Genomic DNA, 19,150 nt, shown 5'->3' on the forward strand with positions numbered 1-19,150 from the left:
AAAACCGCAATCATGGGTAAGACTGCCGACCCGACCCTGTCCAGAAGGCCATCATTGACACCCTCAAGCGAGAGGGTAAGACACAGAAAGAAATTTCTGAACGAATAGGCTGTTCCCAGAGTGCTGTATCAAGGCACCTCAGTGGGAAGTCTGTGGGAAGGAAAAAGTGTGGCAAAAAACGCTGCACAACGAGAAGAGGTGACCGGACCCTGAGGAAGATTGTGGAGAAGGACTGATTCCAGACCTTGGGGGACCTGCGGAAGCAGTGGACTGAGTCTGGAGTAGAAACATCCAGAGCCACCGTACACAGGCGTGTGCAGGAAATGGGCTACAGGTGCCACATTCCCCAGGTCAAGACACTTTTGGGCTACAGAGAAGCAGCACTGGACTGTTGCTCAGTGGTCCAAAGTACTTTTTTCAGATGAAAGCACATTTTGCATGTCATTCGGAAATCAAGGTGCCAGAGTCTGGAGGAAGACTGGGGAGAAGGAAATGCCAAAATGCCTGAAGTCCAGTGTCAAGTACCCACAGTCAGCGATGGTCTGGGGTGCCATGTCAGCTGCTGGTGTTGGTCCACTGTGTTTTATCAAGGGCAGGGTCAATGCAGCTAGCTATCAGGAGATTTTGGAGCACTTCATGCTTCCATCTGCTGAAAAGCTTTATGGAGATGAAGATTTGGTTTTTCAGCACGACCTGGCACCTGCTCACAGTGCCAAAACCACTGGTAAATGGTTTACTGACCATGGTATTACTGTGCTCAATTGGCCTGCCAACTCTCCTGACCTGAACCCCATAGAGAATCTGTGGGATATTGTGAAGAGAAAGTTGAGAGACGCAAGACCCAACACTCTGGATGAGCTTAAGGCCGCTATCGAAGCATCCTGGGCCTCCATAACACCTCAGCAGTGCCACAGGCTGATCGCCTCCATGCCACGCCGCATTGAAGCAGTCATTTCTGCAAAAGGATTCCCCACCAAGTATTGAGTGCATAACTGAACATAATTATTTGAAGGTTGGCTTTTTTTGTATTAAAAACACTTTTCTTTTATTGGTCGGATGAAATATGCTAATTTTTGGGAATTTTGGGGGTTTTCATGAGCTATATGCCAAAATCATCAGTATTAAAACAATAAAAGACCTGAAATATTTCAGTTAGTGTGCAATGAATCTACAATATATGAAAGTTTTTTTTTTTGTCACTACATTATGGAAAATAATGAACTTCATCACAATATGCTAATTCTTTGAGAAGGACCTGTATATATATATATATATATATATATATATATATATATATATATATATATATATATATATATATATATTCCCATGATAGTTTAACTATAATTATTATATTGTGCACACAATTTCATAAAACGAGCGAACAAATTTTATTCTGTGCACGATTTACTTAAAATGAGGTATCCCATTTTTTCAAATCCTTTTCATTTTAAATCAAAGGTTTCAAGGCTTTATTGAAGAATTGTTTTAAATTACTGTAGAGAAAGGAATGGGAAAAATACTTAATTCCGACTTCTGATAAAATGGGCAGTCTGTAAAATATTACATTTCTTTCCCATATCTTCTGGATCTCGCTTCAGTGCAGATGTCAGACTCGCATCAGATCTTCAGAGAAAAGCACCCTCCGCTAAAGAGCAATAACATTTAGAGAAGGCAGAGGGATATTTTCATTTTTTAATGTGTTGTACTTAACATTCATAGTTGTCATGCAAAATAAATCAGCGCTCTCTCGTATGGTGCTGCTGTGCGGAGCTTGTGAGTGAATAAGAGATGAGAGTTAAACATTCACAGGCCTGGCTCTGACATTCTCCATCATGTCAACTTCCGCCACTTCACACCACACTAAACCCCTCCAGCATATGCCTCTCAGAGCGCGGGCATGGGCCGGCTCAACCCTAGAGACTGCACGTGTGTGGTGCCTTTTGTCTTTCTTTTCTCTCTTCTTTCCTTGAACAGGTAAATATTTGGGGTGGGCCATATGTCGAAGGTTATACCCCTTCATAGCAAGTTCTTCCAGGTCATTACTCTTTTGGGGCATTTTTACATTTCTACATCATTTTTTTTCTAACTAGCTAACTAACATTTAGAGCTTCTGATTCCCCCAACTAAACAGTTCAATTTGTCTGATCCTTGACACAATCATAGGTAGTAGTGCAAAGTTGATTCAGCTCTAATTTAATCTAATATTTGATGTTTGTTTTATGTTATAGATTTAAATAGCAAAAGAGAATCGCCAAAATTATTGAATATATTTTGAGACAAAGGTCTTCTTAAAGGGTTCCTTCAGCGATTTTACATATGGCTTTGTATCAGTAGAAACCCGGGAGTATATTCGACTGATCGTGCTTCATCGAGACAAGAGATTTATGTATTTTATTTCTGGGAAAAAATCCTCATAGCATTAGCCTGACGTGGTCATACTCAATTCTAGTCAGAATATGAGTCTGAAACTGCTCCATTGGGCTGTGATTATGGGGCGTGTTTCAATCGAACCAGGAAAGACATCAATTGGACAGACCTACAACCAATCAGAGCAATGAAGTGATGCATAACGTTAGTTGTTAAATGTCAACAGAACTCACCTGCACTGTGTTGTCAAATCTGTGGTTTTCCCACAGGTTGAAGCGACCTCAATTATGGGATATATAGACCCAGGAATGCGAATTTAACCAGGCAACCTTGCCAAAATAACACACGTTTAACCCCCCAAACGCCATTTTTTTCCCGGAGAACCCCCCTGAAAAGCTATTGTTTTGGGCTAGTAGTTGACAGGTTTTGTTGTAAAAACTTGGCAACTCTGTCTGCACGCGCACTGGAATAAATGATCTTTGCCGGTGTTGTAAAAAAAAGAATTTAAGGATGCACAGTTACTTACCGACATGATCCTCATTTCTGAGAGAAATAGTGAAGGTGAATGCATAAACAAACAAGCTCTCTGTTTAGGATTTGAACAAATTCAACAAGCGCCTTTGATGACGTGATGATTACGTTACTGTTGATCATCTGTCCGTCATCGTCTAAAGCCCGCCCTGATGATTTCATTGGTCCGAACAGTTTCTGTTCGGGGATAATTACTCCTCTATGGATCAAGTCCAGACCGAACTGCCCAAGCTCAAATGTTGTGGCCGGGGCTGAGTTCGGCTGGCATCCAGTCTATCATAGCATCATTTTGCGTCATCAGAGGATTTTTTGGCCAGAGGCTAAAGACATAGGAGCCATCATAGGAGCTATTTCCGCATGTTTTCAACCCACCGGGGGGATGGGAGATCGCACTCACAGCTCAGCTGCAGGCATTCATGTAAACGGAGCGGTGCGGAGCAAAGTGAGTGTGTCAACTTCTCAAATTAATTCCTATTAAAATTAAGCTTCCAAAGGCATGAACTGAAAATGTACCAGACTGAACACACGCTGTGAATGTATGCTGCGGACGCGATTACCTCAGCTCTAGTGGTGAATGTAATCTGACTTCTGCCACATTTGTGTCGTGACACTCATTCGGCTCACTCACATTATATTGAACAGACACGTTCAGTTTTTAATTGTAGTGTCTGTTCTCTACCTGAACTGATTTTATGAAAATGAACGTGGTGAGAAAGTAATCCAGTGATTCAGTAGCGGTGGCTTTGGGAGTGGCCTTGTTGGGCAGCAAAGCATTCTGGGAATTGTTGTCTTTCATCCCCATTAGACAAAAATACGTTTTCTGTCTTTTCTCAGTCTAGAAAGCACCAAATTGAAAAATAATTTCACATTTCTACTACATTAATGAGCCAGTTTAAATACAAAGCTTAATGCTAAGTCATTGAAGTAACCCTTTAATGATTTTCAGTTTTGTTCTAGCTAATTAAACCAACAGTTTTTCAATAATTGAATAATACAGTAAAAGTACGGTATTTAGGGTAAAAGGCACAATAATTAACATGATAACAAACTTTGACTTTTCCATTTGATGACATGACATGGTTATATTGAGATGGTAAATATCATATATTAAGTTGGGTTTCCATCTTAAAGATAATCATTATAATTATAATCATAGTATGATATTAATCATATCAAGAAATATAATTTATTGTTACTAATGTAAATCTATATTAAATTATTATGGGATCTCCTTCAATACTTTCAGAATCATTACTTTTTTAAGTAATTTTGTTTATGTATTTTAAATATATATTTTCATATTTTAATGACAGTATATTTATTGGACATTTATCAAATAAGCAGAAAAAAGTGCAAACTTTGCTTAGTGATTATTTTGAGAAAGTATTAACTTTAATCATATTATTTTATCTGAAGTATTTGTATAAATAATGTTTGTCTTTTGCCCCATTCTGGTTTCACCCCGCGTCTCCCTCGCCTCATACATTTATAAACAAAATAATTTTTTTTAACACAAAATCTGTTGCTCCATAAATGTTCAGTATTTATCTTTTTTTCTGCAATCATACACCATGAGAGTAGTGAAGCACATTTTTCTTAAGGTGTGCCTTTAGCCACGCTGTAGCATCACAAGGTGCACCATAGGGCCCAACTCTTGCTCATGCTGCTTTGGTGAGTTTTAATCACCGTATTGCTGTGCAAAACAAGAAGAGGGATCTATATGAATAATCGAAGTGTGCTCATCTTTTAATCATAGCCGTGCCTGCCAGGAGAGAGGGAGACAGATCCCTCACACTGCTCCAGGGTAACAAGGTTTCAGACAGGCCTGAGAATGGTCTCGCGGCTCTTTTCATGTCTGCGCTTGCAGTGTGAACTCCAGTGTGAAAAACAGCTCAGTTTGCTTTCAGCTCATTTAGTCCAATGAGGTGATCCGATCACTGCCCGATTGAAAATAAAACTACTTTTAAAGAAAGATTCCTATGGAGCAGTGCCAATGTACAAACACTGTAAAAACACTTGTGATATTAACCGTGAACGACTGTAACAATGCTACAGTGAAAAAACGTTGATTGGTTAACAGAAAGTTATTAATTGGTGAATAACTAATAGATTTAACTGTACATTTAATGTAATTTTACAGTAAAATACTGTTAAATTTCTTGTTTTTGGAAGTGAAAAAAGAACAAGTCATTGTAATTATAATTTTCAGTGAAAAACCATAAATGGACATTCCCAGAATATCCTGCGTGACACTTCACATTTGATGTATTTTAGTTGAAATAACCATTTCTTCTTAGTTTTTATTCTAATCAGTTATGTACATTAGGGTTTTATTTTACATCTAATGTTGTTAAATTCATGTTCATTGCATTTTTTCTGCCATGTGTGTTGCCATGATGGTGTTTAGTGTTTGTGTGAATGACACTGTGCACCTTTTGTTTATTAGTGTTAACCTTCTCAGTTTTTGGGAATACTTTGCTTCATCATGTGACTTCCTCATCAGCACCTGTTTTTGGAGGTTGTCAGTATACAAAGGTACAAAACAGATATTAGTGAAGGCTTTAAATGATGCATTTAGACTTAGTTGGTCGTTACGATTAGAAAAAAAATCATTTCAATGATGTGATTTCTTGCATTATGGTGTCTTTGAGGCCATATCATTTTCCTATACCAAAAAAGACCTCAAGCCAGTCAATACCAATAGTAAAAAGGCTATATTCATTTAACTTCCATAGAAATCAACAGTTTCACAGATAATGATAATGAACAAGTTGCATGTTTTTTATGCTCCGTGTCCAGACAGAAAAAGTGCTGATTACTAAACGATTAATTGGCCCAGACAAAATTATAGAAATCACTGAAATACTTACTGTGGCTATAGAGTAGGAGTAAGACGCATGCCGTAAAGTTTTGAGGCAAATCGAGCATAGGTTTGAATCCACCTTCTGCCTAACTCGCTCCACTCCCTTTCCCCATCACATATCGGATCGGAAAGGCATTTATTTTCAATAAAAAAAGAGAAAAATATTAGAAAAGGGGAAATAAAGCGTTTAACATGTGTTTAATAATAAGTTTCTTAATAAGTTTCTCGGTTAAGGGGTAGTCAAGGTAAGCAGAAATGTGCTGAATTAGAGACGATAAAAGTGAGTGGGTCCAATATCATTGGTCTTAAAAAGTGGGTGGGTCTTGTCCCACACACACACAATGGTTCAGATGCCAATGCATTAAATATATACAACATACATGAATTTAGGAATATTAAATTATTTGTTATGTCCTAATTTTGAACTGGCATGGAGTCCGGAAGTTTATTTTAACCATTATTATCCATATTATTATATGAAAATGTCTCAATAATCATCTTTTGTGAATAATTTTATACCAAGGATTTTGCATGCTTAATGTCACATGTTTGCTTGACTTGTAAATTTTGCAAATATGTCTTTTTAATTCTCTTAAGTCTTTTTTTCTTCTTTTAAATTGTTCAAAATTCGATATCTTGCTATACTTTTTATATCATTTACTGTATATAATTTTCACATGATGGTAATGATCATTATTTAAGTATGCATGATGCAATGAGAAATTTTAATTGTTTTAAAAATATATATATAATCAATTTTATTATGCAAAATATAATTTGGATAAAATATGAGCCGCTCATTTTCTTGACAGGATTTGTTTTTTTGTGTTTTTAATTTATGATAGATATTTATATTTTTGTGCTGAGCTTGTGAAAGTAAGTGCTATGGCTGGGTCATCACTGTGGTAAAATAACATTGCATGTATAATGTCCATCTGTGTGTCCTCTGCAGTTCCTGCTATGATCACGTCTTACCCCAACACCACACGGGCGGAACAGGGTCACATGACGGAGATGAGCTGCACTGCTCACGGTGAAAAGCCCATCAAGGTTCGCTGGGAGAAGGAATCTCACATCATCAACCCAGACATGAGCCGCTATGTGGTTACGGTGAAGGAAGTGGGCGATGAGGTCATATCCACCCTGCAGGTGAGCAAAGTGCCATCTAAACCGAGAATGCAATCATACGCCTCATTTCCAAGAGACACATTCAGGTTTGCCCTGGACTTGTTGTCAGCGAGCGACATTGTTTCCTGTCAAAAATCACCCAGCTTTTCACAATAGTTCACAATATTTTTGTCCTTATTTTCAGCATAAAACTTGCACTTGCAACTCTTTTATACTTCTAATGTGATGGGTGTCGTGGAAATGATTTTATCTCATAGTGATATTAGGATTCAGAGAGGTATTGAAAGGTTTAACAATTGTTTATGAAGGTAAACAATTGTGTCTGAAAGTTTTATACCCCCCACTTTCGCGCACACAAGCTGCCGCCCTCAACTTCCTCTTTATTCTCTTTTGCAGCCTTTACGCAGAGGATTCACAAAATTCACGTATCATAAAACACATTAACATAGCATGATAAATAATATTAATGCACTCTGTATCTGCCTGTTGTCGGGCAGAAGTTTCCTCTTTTGCAGTTTCTCTGAACTAGACTCTGTTCTTGTTATCTGGTTTCGGCTAAATCAAGTAGAACTTAATATTCTCTGAAACCTATTTTAATAATACGTCAAACCAAGCAGAACTTAATGTTCTTTGAAGCTTTACTTAATAAGACATTGGTTACTGACAATTAATGTTAAGCATGCTTTAAAATTTCCATAACACGTGTTTCCAAGTTATGTTCAATAAGACAAAAATACAGGGGAATACTTCAACAAAAATGTCATGGTGTTGGAAATGTCCACTTACTGCATCTACACTATAAATGATGTATACTTTTGTATGATTTTTGTACTAAAAGCATGTGAAACAAGGTATGCTGTATGCAACAATAATCAATTTAAATCTGAGTTTTCAGCATAATCTCATTTAATTATCCCATATAGAAATATACTTTAATATATATTTTAAAATATACAAAAATACTGTATATAATAAAACTATATTTGCCGAAATACAGTGCCCTCCACTGATATTAGCACCGTTTATCCTGTTTATAAATCCGCATTGTTTATCCCTTTGATCTTTTATTTATAAAATTCATAAAATGCTAGCCTTTCATTGAAGTAAAATAATTGAAAATGGGAGGGACATCTTATTATGAAATTAATGCTTTCTTATTTTGTGAAGCTCAACTATCTTTTGCTGCACATCAGAACTATATTCTTTGGTTTGGATATGGATATGAATGGGAATATACTTCAGAAATATTTTACTAATAATCATTTCTTGGGGTGCCAATAATTGTGGCCAACATGCATTGGAGAAAAATATTTATTTAATGTGAGTTTTCCCCCATTTTCGATTATATTGCATGAAAGATCAAAAGGATAAACAATGCAGATTTATTTTCATAGCTGCCTTTGCTCATATTTATGCCAATATTAGTATAGGGCACTGTATGTTTCAAAATATGTAAATATATTTTCTTAATATTTCTATATATTTTTATATAGTGTTTAAAATAAACATTTTCCATCCATATATTTAAATCCAAGAAAATACATTTGAAGAAAAACATTATTTGTAACGTGTGAAGTGGTTTTAATATTTTTTTAAAAATGGCAAGAAACATACTCTACAATGTTTAAAAAAAAAAAAAACATTATTACTGTATTATATATTATTATGTATATATTTAAATGATTATAAATCTAGTTATGGCAACTGTAATACAGTAATTTTTCATTTAATTTTAAAAAAAAATTGTTCACTGTTGCAACATATATTTAGCATATTTTTTAAAAATATTTTGGCCATAAAATAAAATTGCCATTTGGGATTACCTCAGTACACTTGTTTTAAAAAAACAAATGTATTACAATTAATTGTAAAATAAATAAATAAATGTCTTAACTTTTGACAGTCTAGTTAAATATTATCCCTCAGATGTTTACATCTGGTAACACATTTTGAAGACAGTAAAAATTAAATAAATAAATCAACCAATCATTTAAATATAACATTTTTATTTATTTTAATGACGCTGGAAGATAAATTGCCCTGGTATTATAAAGAGGCTCTGAAAACATTTAAATGAGCACTTGATGGTTCCAGTGAGTATTATTGGATATGTTTGCAGATCTGTGCAATTGTTTTGTTTAACACTGCACAAAATATTACTCAGAAATCATGCTACATTGATTAGGAATGGTGTGCAGAATTGTATTTATTTTTTCTCAACAATTTTAAATGTACCATGCTTAGACTGTTTGTGCTTGTGGCATACACAGTCGTAAACCTTCATAGACACAGCAATGTGTCTGGTCCATTCTGAGGAAACATGTAAGGGAATTGTTAGAAAATATGATTCAGTCGTTTCACAGACATGAAAAATCATGGAAATTAAATAAATTAAATCTTTAAAAATATGGAAAAATATGTAAACGTCATGGGAATTTCTGAAGTGATCTTTTTTTTTGCTTCACATTAAAATATTGCCCATATGCTATATATACCTAGATATTGTTAATTTGATGGTCTTACTGGAGTCTTTTGTACACTACATAATTACAATCCTTCAAATATAATAATTCAAAAGACTGTATGCCTGACATAATCATGAATATCTATCCCCTCGTTCTCTCGAAAATGTTTTTGAAGCATAAACGACCTGGAATGTGAAATCAAACAGCAATGGCAATATTCTCCTGTAGTATTTATAAAAAAGTATTTGTATGTATTAGTGGAAAGATTATATCTCTTTCAAATCCTAATATTGTCTTCACAGATCTTACATACTGTCAGAGAAGATTCTGGCTTTTTCTCTTGCATTGCCATCAACTCTTATGGTGAAGATAAAGGAATCATTCAGTTGATAGTGCAAGGTAAAGTTTCTGCTTTATGTTGGTAAATAATAATCTATTATTCTAATTTATATTACATTTGTTTTTTAAGACATTGTTAATTATTGTCCTTCTCTCTTTCAACGTTTTCGCACAGATCGTCCTGACCCTCCTGAGGTGGAGATCAGAGAGGTAAAGGACCGAACCATCGCTCTTCGCTGGACAATGGGCTTTGATGGCAACAGCCCTATTACAGGATATGACATCAACTATAAAAACAAATCTGGTATGAGATTATTTTTTTATTTTTTTGTGTCTTAAGTAATGTATAATTAAGTTATTATTTATATCCTTTAAAAGCAAGCTGTTGATAGGTACATTGTGTTACTACATAAGTAAAACATCAAGAACACCATTTTTTTATTGTATTATTTTATTAAGCATATTTAAATAATTTATTAAATACCATATTAAACATTCAGCTAGAAAATGTAATCTCAAACATGAGATCGAAGGCTAATAGTTGTTATGCAAATACACCCACACATATATACACACCGATCAGGCATAACATTATGAAGTGAATAACACTGATTATCTCTACATCACGGCACCTGTTAGTGGGTGGGATATATTAGGCAGAAAGTGAACATTTTGTCCTCAAAGTTGAGGAAAAGGAAAAATGGGCATGTGTAAGGATTTGAGCGAGTTTGACAAGGGCCGAATTGTGATGGCTAGACGACTGGGTCAGAGCATCTCTATCTACCATGGACCAATCAAACCAATATCTGTGTGGTCCAATCAAACAGACGAGCTACTGGAGCTCAAATTGCTCAAGAAGTTGATGCTGGTTCTGATAGAAAGGTTTCAGAATACACAGTGCATCACAGTTTGTTGCGTATGGGACCGCATAGCCTCAGACCAGTCAGGGTGCCCAATGCTGACCCCTGTCCACCGCCAAAAGCACAACAGTGGCATGTGAGCATCAGAACTGGACCACGGAGCAATGGAAGAAGGTGGCCGGGTCTGATTAATCATATTTTCTTTTACTTTACGTGGATGGCTGGGTGTGTGTGTGTATTGCTTATGGGGAACACATGGCACCAGGATGCACTATGGGAAGAAGGCAAGCCAGCAGAGGCAGTGATGCTTTGGGCAATGTTCTGCTGGGAAACCTTGGGTCCTGCCATCCATGTGGATGTTACTTTGACACGTACCACCTACCTAAGCATTGTTGTGTGTGTGTGTGTGTGTGTGTGTGTGTGTATACCCTTTACACTTTGAATCATTCATAGAATGATGTTTGATCATTATGTATATATTATTAGGCTAATTACCTTATTATTTAAGACGTATACACACAGACAAATTTCTATTTGTGATTGTCATTATTAAACAACAACAAAAAATGTGTATTTATATTACTACACCCTTTAATCTGTTGTTGAATGACTGTAACATAGCCTTTTGTGGTTTATTGCATTATCACAGATTCTGTATTGCTCTGTTTTCCTTCAAGCTTCATGGGCCTCATCTCAAATGACCAAAGACGTCTCCCCTCAGCTCAATCAGGCCACCATCATTGAACTCCACCCTGCTTCCACCTACAACATCCGCATGTTTGCCAAAAACCAGATCGGAGAAAGCCGACCAAGCAATGAGCTGACCATCACCACAGATGAAGCGCGTGAGTATTGCTACAACTGAAAATGATGTGTGCCTTTACTGTCAGGTTTTCTATAGTACGCTGCTGTATCAGACATTGTGTTATCTGTGCCGCCACCTAGTGGCTCAATCCATTATTTTCTCTGTCTGACCTGCATGTGATCAATCCAGCACCTGATGGCGCTCCTCAAGACGTGCAGCTGGAAGCAATCTCATCCCAAAGCATCAAAGTCACGTGGAAGGTACTACTGAGGAAATAATTCACCCATCCTTCCTCTTTATACTGCCTCTACATCCCAACCCCTCACACTACAATTCAGAATTTGCAACAGTCCCTGTTGATATTTTCTGTTAAGAAAATTGTGAATGAGAAAAGTATAGACAGATGGTGGGAAATGTGATGTTAAAGCCACCACAGCAGCTTGTTAAATGAAAGTTTTAGGACTTTTGTTAATATCGAGACACAAATGCCATACTCAAAACTACAGAGAATAAGTTAGTTTTGCTAATTGGAATGGAGCCATATTTTGCTGAGAAACTGCCTTTCTGATATGACATTATCTATTCAATTGTGTCTTTGCAGCCCCCCCTCAAACACTTGCAGAATGGTTTGATACGAAGCTACCAAGTGTGTTATCGGGAGTTTGGAACAGGGGGCAGCCCCCAGTACAACACCATCAATGTAGACACCACGGGGGACATCGAAACACTCACTCTGGATAACCTGAAGAAGTACACCCAGTATGAGGTGCGGGTGCAAGCGGCCAATCGGGCAGGAATGGGTCCCACCTCAGAGGAAATCACCATGACCACGCTAGAGGATGGTTAGTCATTTTGTGATCATAACCTTTGTTGAATTTACATACTTTGCATTACGTGGAAAAAAAATCCCATTGATATACATTTTAGATTAATTAAATTATGCAGTTATTTGCAATAGGTATTATCTCACTTACCACCTACCAATTTTATCTGTATGATACAGTAAAGCCAGTACATAGTTTGAGAGTATATGACAGCTATAATATCATGTATATTAACCAAAGGCCCCAATATACTCACAGCCAAGATCTTTTTTTGTTTTTGTTTGATATACTTAAGAACGAATAAGTGGGATGACATTTCGAACAAAAGCAGTCCAAAACTAAGTTTGTTTGGAGTTTGATTCAGGAGTTCGCAACAGCTTGCAAATGCGAACATTACGGAAAAGTTTGCACCGGCTGCTAAACACTTTTGAACTACCATTGGTCAGTGGTGGAAATGAACTAAGAAGATTTCCAAATCAAAGAAGGCAGAGCCCCACAGCCACACCTACCTATTACATAATCGCCATGGACCAATGACAGTGTCGGAATTATCATAAATATGAGTTTCCTAATCAACCCTCTCAAGTTGTATTTATCACTGGTAATCTGGGATTTTGATACCGAAGTTCCAGAGTTGGGCCGGCCATAAACTTTACAGATGCAGTTAGTGATTTAAAAAAAAAAAAAAACCTGTTGAAAAGATGTCAGACTGAGCATCACATCAAAAGTGTAGCCTATCCACATTAGATGTCGTATGATGGTGGAGGAGAGAAAGTGAGCAAGAGGGAAGACTTGAAAGTGAGATGAGAGACTATCCAAAAGAGAAAAGATCAGAATATCACTGGGGGAACAAGAGTTATGATCAGGGAAGAGCTTTAGCTATTTGAGCTTTAATATTAGAAAAGGCTTCCAGTGCTAGAGACCTAATAATAAAATAATAATAATAATTATTTGTTACATTTATATAGTGCTTTTCAAAAGACCTGCACAGAAAGGCCTGAAAGCCGAGGTTACGTTGCTTCTGCTCCATACGTGCAGGACAGTCTTGAGTGTCATTTGGTGCATTTACATGCACACCAGTAAGCTGATAACTAATAATATCAGCTTATTGAAATAACCAGTAAGCGACAATGCAAGTAAACCGCATTTACAATACTTTATTAATAAACAGGGTTATTTCCTTGTAGTGACGTCAAAAATAATAATGTCCGTATATCTGACTCTGAGTTTTTCTAATGTTTCGTCAGTTGTGATGTTAAATAAAGCGTGTCAGCGGGAGATTTACGGCTCATATTATCCCTCATGCAGTTACAGATGCAGCGTTTTGACTGAAACTCTTCTACTTCTGCTGCATGAGAAGAGAACACAGTCTGCGTTTGTGATATACAGGTCTTGGCATATGCGATAAAAGTTCATTATTTTCCATAATGTAATGATAAAAATTAAACTTTCATATATTTTAGATTCATTGCACACCAACTGAAATATTTCAGGTCTTTTATTGTTTTAATACTGATGATTTTGGCATACAGCTCATGAAATCCCCAAATTCATATCTCAAAAAATAAGCATATTTCATCCGACCAATAAGAGAAAAGTGTTTTTAATACAAAAAAAGCCAACCTTCAAATAATTATGTTCATTTATGCACTCAATACTTGGTCAGGAATACTTTTGCAGAAATGACTGCTTCAATGCGGCGTGGCATGAGGCGATCAGCCTGTGGCACTGCTGAGGTGTTATGGAGGCCCAGGATGCTTCGATAGCGGCCTTAAGCTCATCCAGTGTGTTGGGTCTTGCGTCTCTCAACTTTCTCTTCACAATATCCCACAGATTCTCTATGGGGTTCAGGTCAGGAGAGTTGGCAGGCCAATTGAGCACAGGAATACCATGGTCAGTAAACAATTTACCAGTGGTTTTGGCACTGTGAGCAGGTGCCAGGTCGTGCTGAAAAACCAAATCTTCATCTCCATAAATCTTTTCAGCAGATGGAAGCATGAAGTGCTCCAAAATCTCCTGATAGCGAGCTGCATTGACCCTGCCCTTGATAAAACACAGTGGACCAACACCAGCAGCTGACATGGCACCCCAGACCATCACTGACTGTGGGTACTTGACACTGGACTTCAGGCATTTTGGCATTTCCTTCTCCCCAGTCTTCCTCCACACTCTGGCACCTTGATTTCCGAATGACATGCAAAATTTGCTTTCATCCGAAAAAAGTACTTTGGACCACTGAGCAACAGTCCAGTGCTGCTTCTCTGTAGCTCAAAAGTGTCTTGACCTGGGGAATGCGGCACCTGTAGCCCATTTCCTGCACACGCCTGTGCACGGTGGCTCTGGATGTTTCTACTCCAGACTCAGTCCACTGCTTCCGCAGGTCCCCCAAGGTCTGGAATCGGTCCTTCTCCACAATCTTCCTCAGGGTCCGGTCACCTCTTCTCGTTGTGCAGCGTTTTTTGCCACACTTTTTCCTTCCCACAGATTTCCCACTGAGGTGCCTTGATACAGCACTCTGGGAACAGCCTATTCGTTCAGAATTTTCTTTCTGTGTCTTACCCTCTCGCTTGAGGGTGTCAATGATGGCCTTCTGGACAGGGTCGGGTCAGCAGTCTTACCCATGATTGCGGTTTTGAGTAATGAACCAGGCTGGGAGTTTTTAAAAGCCTCAGGAATCTTTTGCAGGTGTTTAGAGTTAATTAGTTGATTCAAATGATTAGGTTAAAAGCTCGTTTAGAGAACCTTTTCATGATATGCTAATTTTTTGAGATAGGAATTTTTGGTTTTCATGAGCTATATGCCAAAATCATCAGTATTAAAACAATAAAAGACCTGAAATATTCCCGTTGGTGTGCAATGAATCTAAAATATATGAAAGTTTCATTTTTATCATTGCATTATGGAAAATAATTAACTTTTATCACATATGCTTGTGTCTTGATGCATTTAAATCTGCTCTAAGTTTGCGTTTTTATTACTTATCACACATGCGCACTTCAATAAGCCGACAGAAAGCAGGTTAATACGTTTACATGCCGCATGGAATCGGGGTAAGAGGCAAAAAACTACCTGTTCCGACTGGTTTATGCTTACACGGTTTATGACCTTACACGAAAGGAAACGGGTTACCACGTTTACATGATCATGTTCATTGTTGGCTTATCAGGCATAATCGGCTTAAGAACGTACATGTAAACGCACCCACTGTTTGTCTGGAGCTGGTGCTTCTGGTGACTAACCAACTCTTGAATTAACTCTTGTGTACTGTATTCGTTTGTTTATCATCTTTGCTTTATTTTCATGAAGTCTTATTTTGCTTTGCTTTGCTGTTATAAATAATTATCCTTTCTTGCATTATGTGTGCAGCGGATGCTAACTAGTGACGCTAGACTATAGAATGTGGTGTTTAGCATCCTTGTTAGCAGATGATACCAGCTCAGATGGTGGCGAATTTTGGAGGCGGAGCAAGAGAGGGCTGTTTTTGTTTGGGTTTAATTTCAAATATCAACAGTGTTCAACATAGATTTTGGGAGATTGCAAAATGCCCCTTTATCTAGGTAGTGCAGTAAATGTTTGTATGATTGTCAATGAGAACTGGCAACCTGACTGTTTTCACCCAAGGTTTTTTCTCCATCATGTCACCTGATGGAGTTTTGGTTCCTTGCCACCATCTTGCCTTTGGCTTTTGGCTTGCTCAGTTGGGGACACTAATTCAACTACATTATTAATCTGCCTGCATTGACAACATTGTATGAGAACTTAACTGACGATGACATCTCTGTTTTCGGCTTTCCAGCTCAATCAATGTTTTCCTGTTATCAACATAAAGCTGCTTTGAAATAGTCTGTATTGTAAAAAGTGCTATATAAATAAAGAAAATGAATTAATGGGACGCTAAAAATATATTTTTTAATGGTTTTCCCAATAAATAGGCAAGAGTTAACCTTGTGACCTTCATGATTCCTGTTCTTTCCGACAACAAAGCACTTGACAAGCTCGTAATCATGACTTCAGAAGTGGGAAGTTGGAAAGGTTCCAATAGCATGTGAAATTAGCATACGGTGTTTAGCACCCCGAGCCAGCTTTTCCAAAGTTTGTTTTCTTTGGCAGAGGAAGACTGCTTTTGTTTGAAATGCCGTCATACCAGTTCACTTTTTTTTAACACTGTCTGTCCTGTTTCCACACCACAGTGCCCAGTCGCTCACCTGAGAACGTTGTGACAACAGCCACCACCCCCGAGACCATCTCCCTGTCCTGGTCGGCGCTGCCCAAAGAAGCCCTCAACGGCATGTTGCTTGGCTATCGTGTCATCTACTGGGCCAATCTACCTGACGGAGGTCAGGCAGACTAGTTTTACCTTTTTGTTATTCTTCTAGTCATTTACTTATAGCAACTAATAAATCTCGCACAACACAGAAAATAGCTTACTTCTGCATTGCAAAATAAGCTGAATACTCTTTTAATGAGAATGCATATGGGACACAATTTCAATTCAATTGCATTTATACTTCAAACCACCAGAGGGCATGGTGGCCTTGTTGTATTGGGGACAGGGATTGCAGAAACAGTCAACACAGATACACAAGTGGGACACATATTTAATGGACAGATTGGCTACATTTAGCTTTACAAGTACTCTTTTAGCAGAGGCTTTTATCTAAAGTGATTTACTGGATGACGTTTTTGTACCAGTCCCAAGAATGTGGCTATATGCATAAAACATGCCACTCTTATTGTTTTTGCAGTATGTACTGCATAGTATGGACAGTATGTAAATTCACTGTAAACATGGAATACTCTAGGCCTGGACAGTTCATGTAAATAAACACAACTCTTACAGAAAAGTCAAACACAATTTATATACAATAATAAGGCCTACACATTTTTTCTAGTTATTCCGATCTGAAATTTTGAGAACAAAATCAAGCAAATCAAGATCGACTGAAAGAGTGACAAAGTGACAAAAAGAAATCAAAATGGAAATTACAATCTAAATAAAGTAGATAACTATCTAAATAAAGTATCAAGCCTTCGAATATTGTTTTAGACAATTTTACTAAGTGTAAAAAAGGTTGAGATCCACTTGCCAAAATGTCTAGTATACAGAAAATCACACCGCATGGGGATACTGTACAGTATTTCATAATGCAAAGTGACAATAATAGGATTTCAAACATCGATTTTTGATTGATTGACTTCAACCGGATTAATTATTTAAGATAAATTGTAGATAAAATCTAGACCGTGTAAATTTTTTTTGTTTCAGAAAATGTCACCTTCTTAACCTTCTTTTGAAAGCATGATGAATGTAAGTATCAGAGCACACAGCAGAAAGAGCAGTGGCCGTTTTCCAGGCTGCACTGCAGAGCCATTAATAATTGAACTACAATAAGATATTGATGCACAGAATCAAGGGTAAAAATCAAAAGGGATGTTGGCACACGCTGCAGTCTGTAAATGTGTTTTATATTGTAGTATTGTACAGGACACAGTGACCTATGACTATGCAAAAATGCAAGTGCAAATAATGAGAGTTCACCCAAATGCACACAATTTTGAGATAACTCTGGCATGATATATGGCACATGCTAAAATATAGTTAGGAAGATTAATTTGTGTTGGTTTTGAATGCATAATATTTTACTAAATAAATGTAGCACTGTAGGGCTTTATTTCTAATCAGACGTCCCAGCAAAAGTGCGATTGCTCAAAAAAAAAAAAGCACAGCTATGACTAAATTCCTCACATTATGTGGTCTTGGAAGAATTTTATTAGAAACGATTCATATTGATATCTCAAGTTTAATTGCAGACTATCTTGGTAAGTCTGAGCACAGTTGGAGACACTGTTGAGCCCCTTGAAACACTTGTGTCCTTGAAAAAAAACCACAAGTGAGATTGTGGGTCGTTCCTCAGGCAAGAAAAATGAGAAGCATGGCATTTTTCTGTAAGCATACACCTGTAAGTCTCCATTTGCTCTCCATTTAATTGCCGTTTGATGTAGAAAAACAGTTGAGTTATTAATGAGATCTCATTTGTGATTTATTTTATTTTTTACCCACACACCTGTTAACAGTTTTTGTGTGTGTTGCAGAGCTGGGAGAGATCAGGAACATCACAACCACAAAGCCTTCACTAGAGTTGGAGCGGCTGGAGAAATACACCAACTACAGTATCCAGGTCCTGGCCTTTACTCGAGCCGGAGACGGAGTCCGTAGCGAGCAGATCTACACACGCACCAAAGAGGATGGTGAGACTCCCTCCACAGATGCATTCTTTTACATAAGTTATGTTTGTAATTAGTTAAATACTTCCCTGTTTCAGTTTAATCTACTGAAACAATAAAATGTTACAATAGGTGATGTCCTGCTAGCCAATTTTCAGTCATAAACTTAATTTAACATCTATAAGTCCCTCCCAACAACATCCACCTGGTTTAAAAGGATTGTTCAGTCATTGATTCAAACACAATGCACATGTTGCAGTTATTATGCCTGGTGATTCTATACTCACTGAGGGGTTTTCTGCAGTTTAAGTGCACTTAAACAACTTTTTTTTTTCTCACTTAAGTTGCAAATGGACATGCTTTCTACGACATACCCTGGTAAAAACAAATACAAATCCCAAATTAAATTCACTGCACACATTGTATACTATTTCACTGTAAAAAAAAAAATTGTCAGGGATTTACAGTATTAAAGTATATTATTTTACAATAAATTACTATAGTCAGAAATTTACAGTGAAATTAATTCATGTTGGGTCATTTTCTTACAGATTACTGTTAATCAACAACAAAATGATGCTGATATCACAGTGATTTACTGCTCTTAAGTACTGTAATAAATTATATGGTTCAGTACTGTAATTGTTTTGAAGTCACCATGATGGAGATGAGCATTACATTCGTTTGGGATCTTGGACCTTGTATATTCATATCCAATTTCTGAACTAAAACATTCGTTA

General features: G+C 37.2%; 1 protein-coding gene across 2 annotated transcripts in view; it reads left to right on the forward strand.

The window, feature by feature from the left end:
- Nucleotides 1-19,150, forward strand: part of dscamb (Down syndrome cell adhesion molecule b) — a 233,486-nt gene that overhangs the window by 183,630 nt on the left and 30,706 nt on the right. For both annotated transcript variants that reach the window (XM_067450076.1, XM_067450077.1), the window contains exons 12-19: nucleotides 6,717-6,913; nucleotides 9,660-9,756; nucleotides 9,872-10,000; nucleotides 11,234-11,401; nucleotides 11,551-11,621; nucleotides 11,963-12,203; nucleotides 16,376-16,522; nucleotides 18,279-18,434. In XM_067450076.1, coding sequence (XP_067306177.1) covers nucleotides 6,717-6,913; nucleotides 9,660-9,756; nucleotides 9,872-10,000; nucleotides 11,234-11,401; nucleotides 11,551-11,621; nucleotides 11,963-12,203; nucleotides 16,376-16,522; nucleotides 18,279-18,434 — 1,206 coding nt within the window. The remainder of the gene's footprint in view (nucleotides 1-6,716; nucleotides 6,914-9,659; nucleotides 9,757-9,871; nucleotides 10,001-11,233; nucleotides 11,402-11,550; nucleotides 11,622-11,962; nucleotides 12,204-16,375; nucleotides 16,523-18,278; nucleotides 18,435-19,150) is intronic.

This window comes from Pseudorasbora parva, chromosome 8 (assembly GCF_024679245.1).
Source record: "Pseudorasbora parva isolate DD20220531a chromosome 8, ASM2467924v1, whole genome shotgun sequence".
NCBI lineage: Eukaryota > Metazoa > Chordata > Actinopteri > Cypriniformes > Gobionidae > Pseudorasbora > Pseudorasbora parva.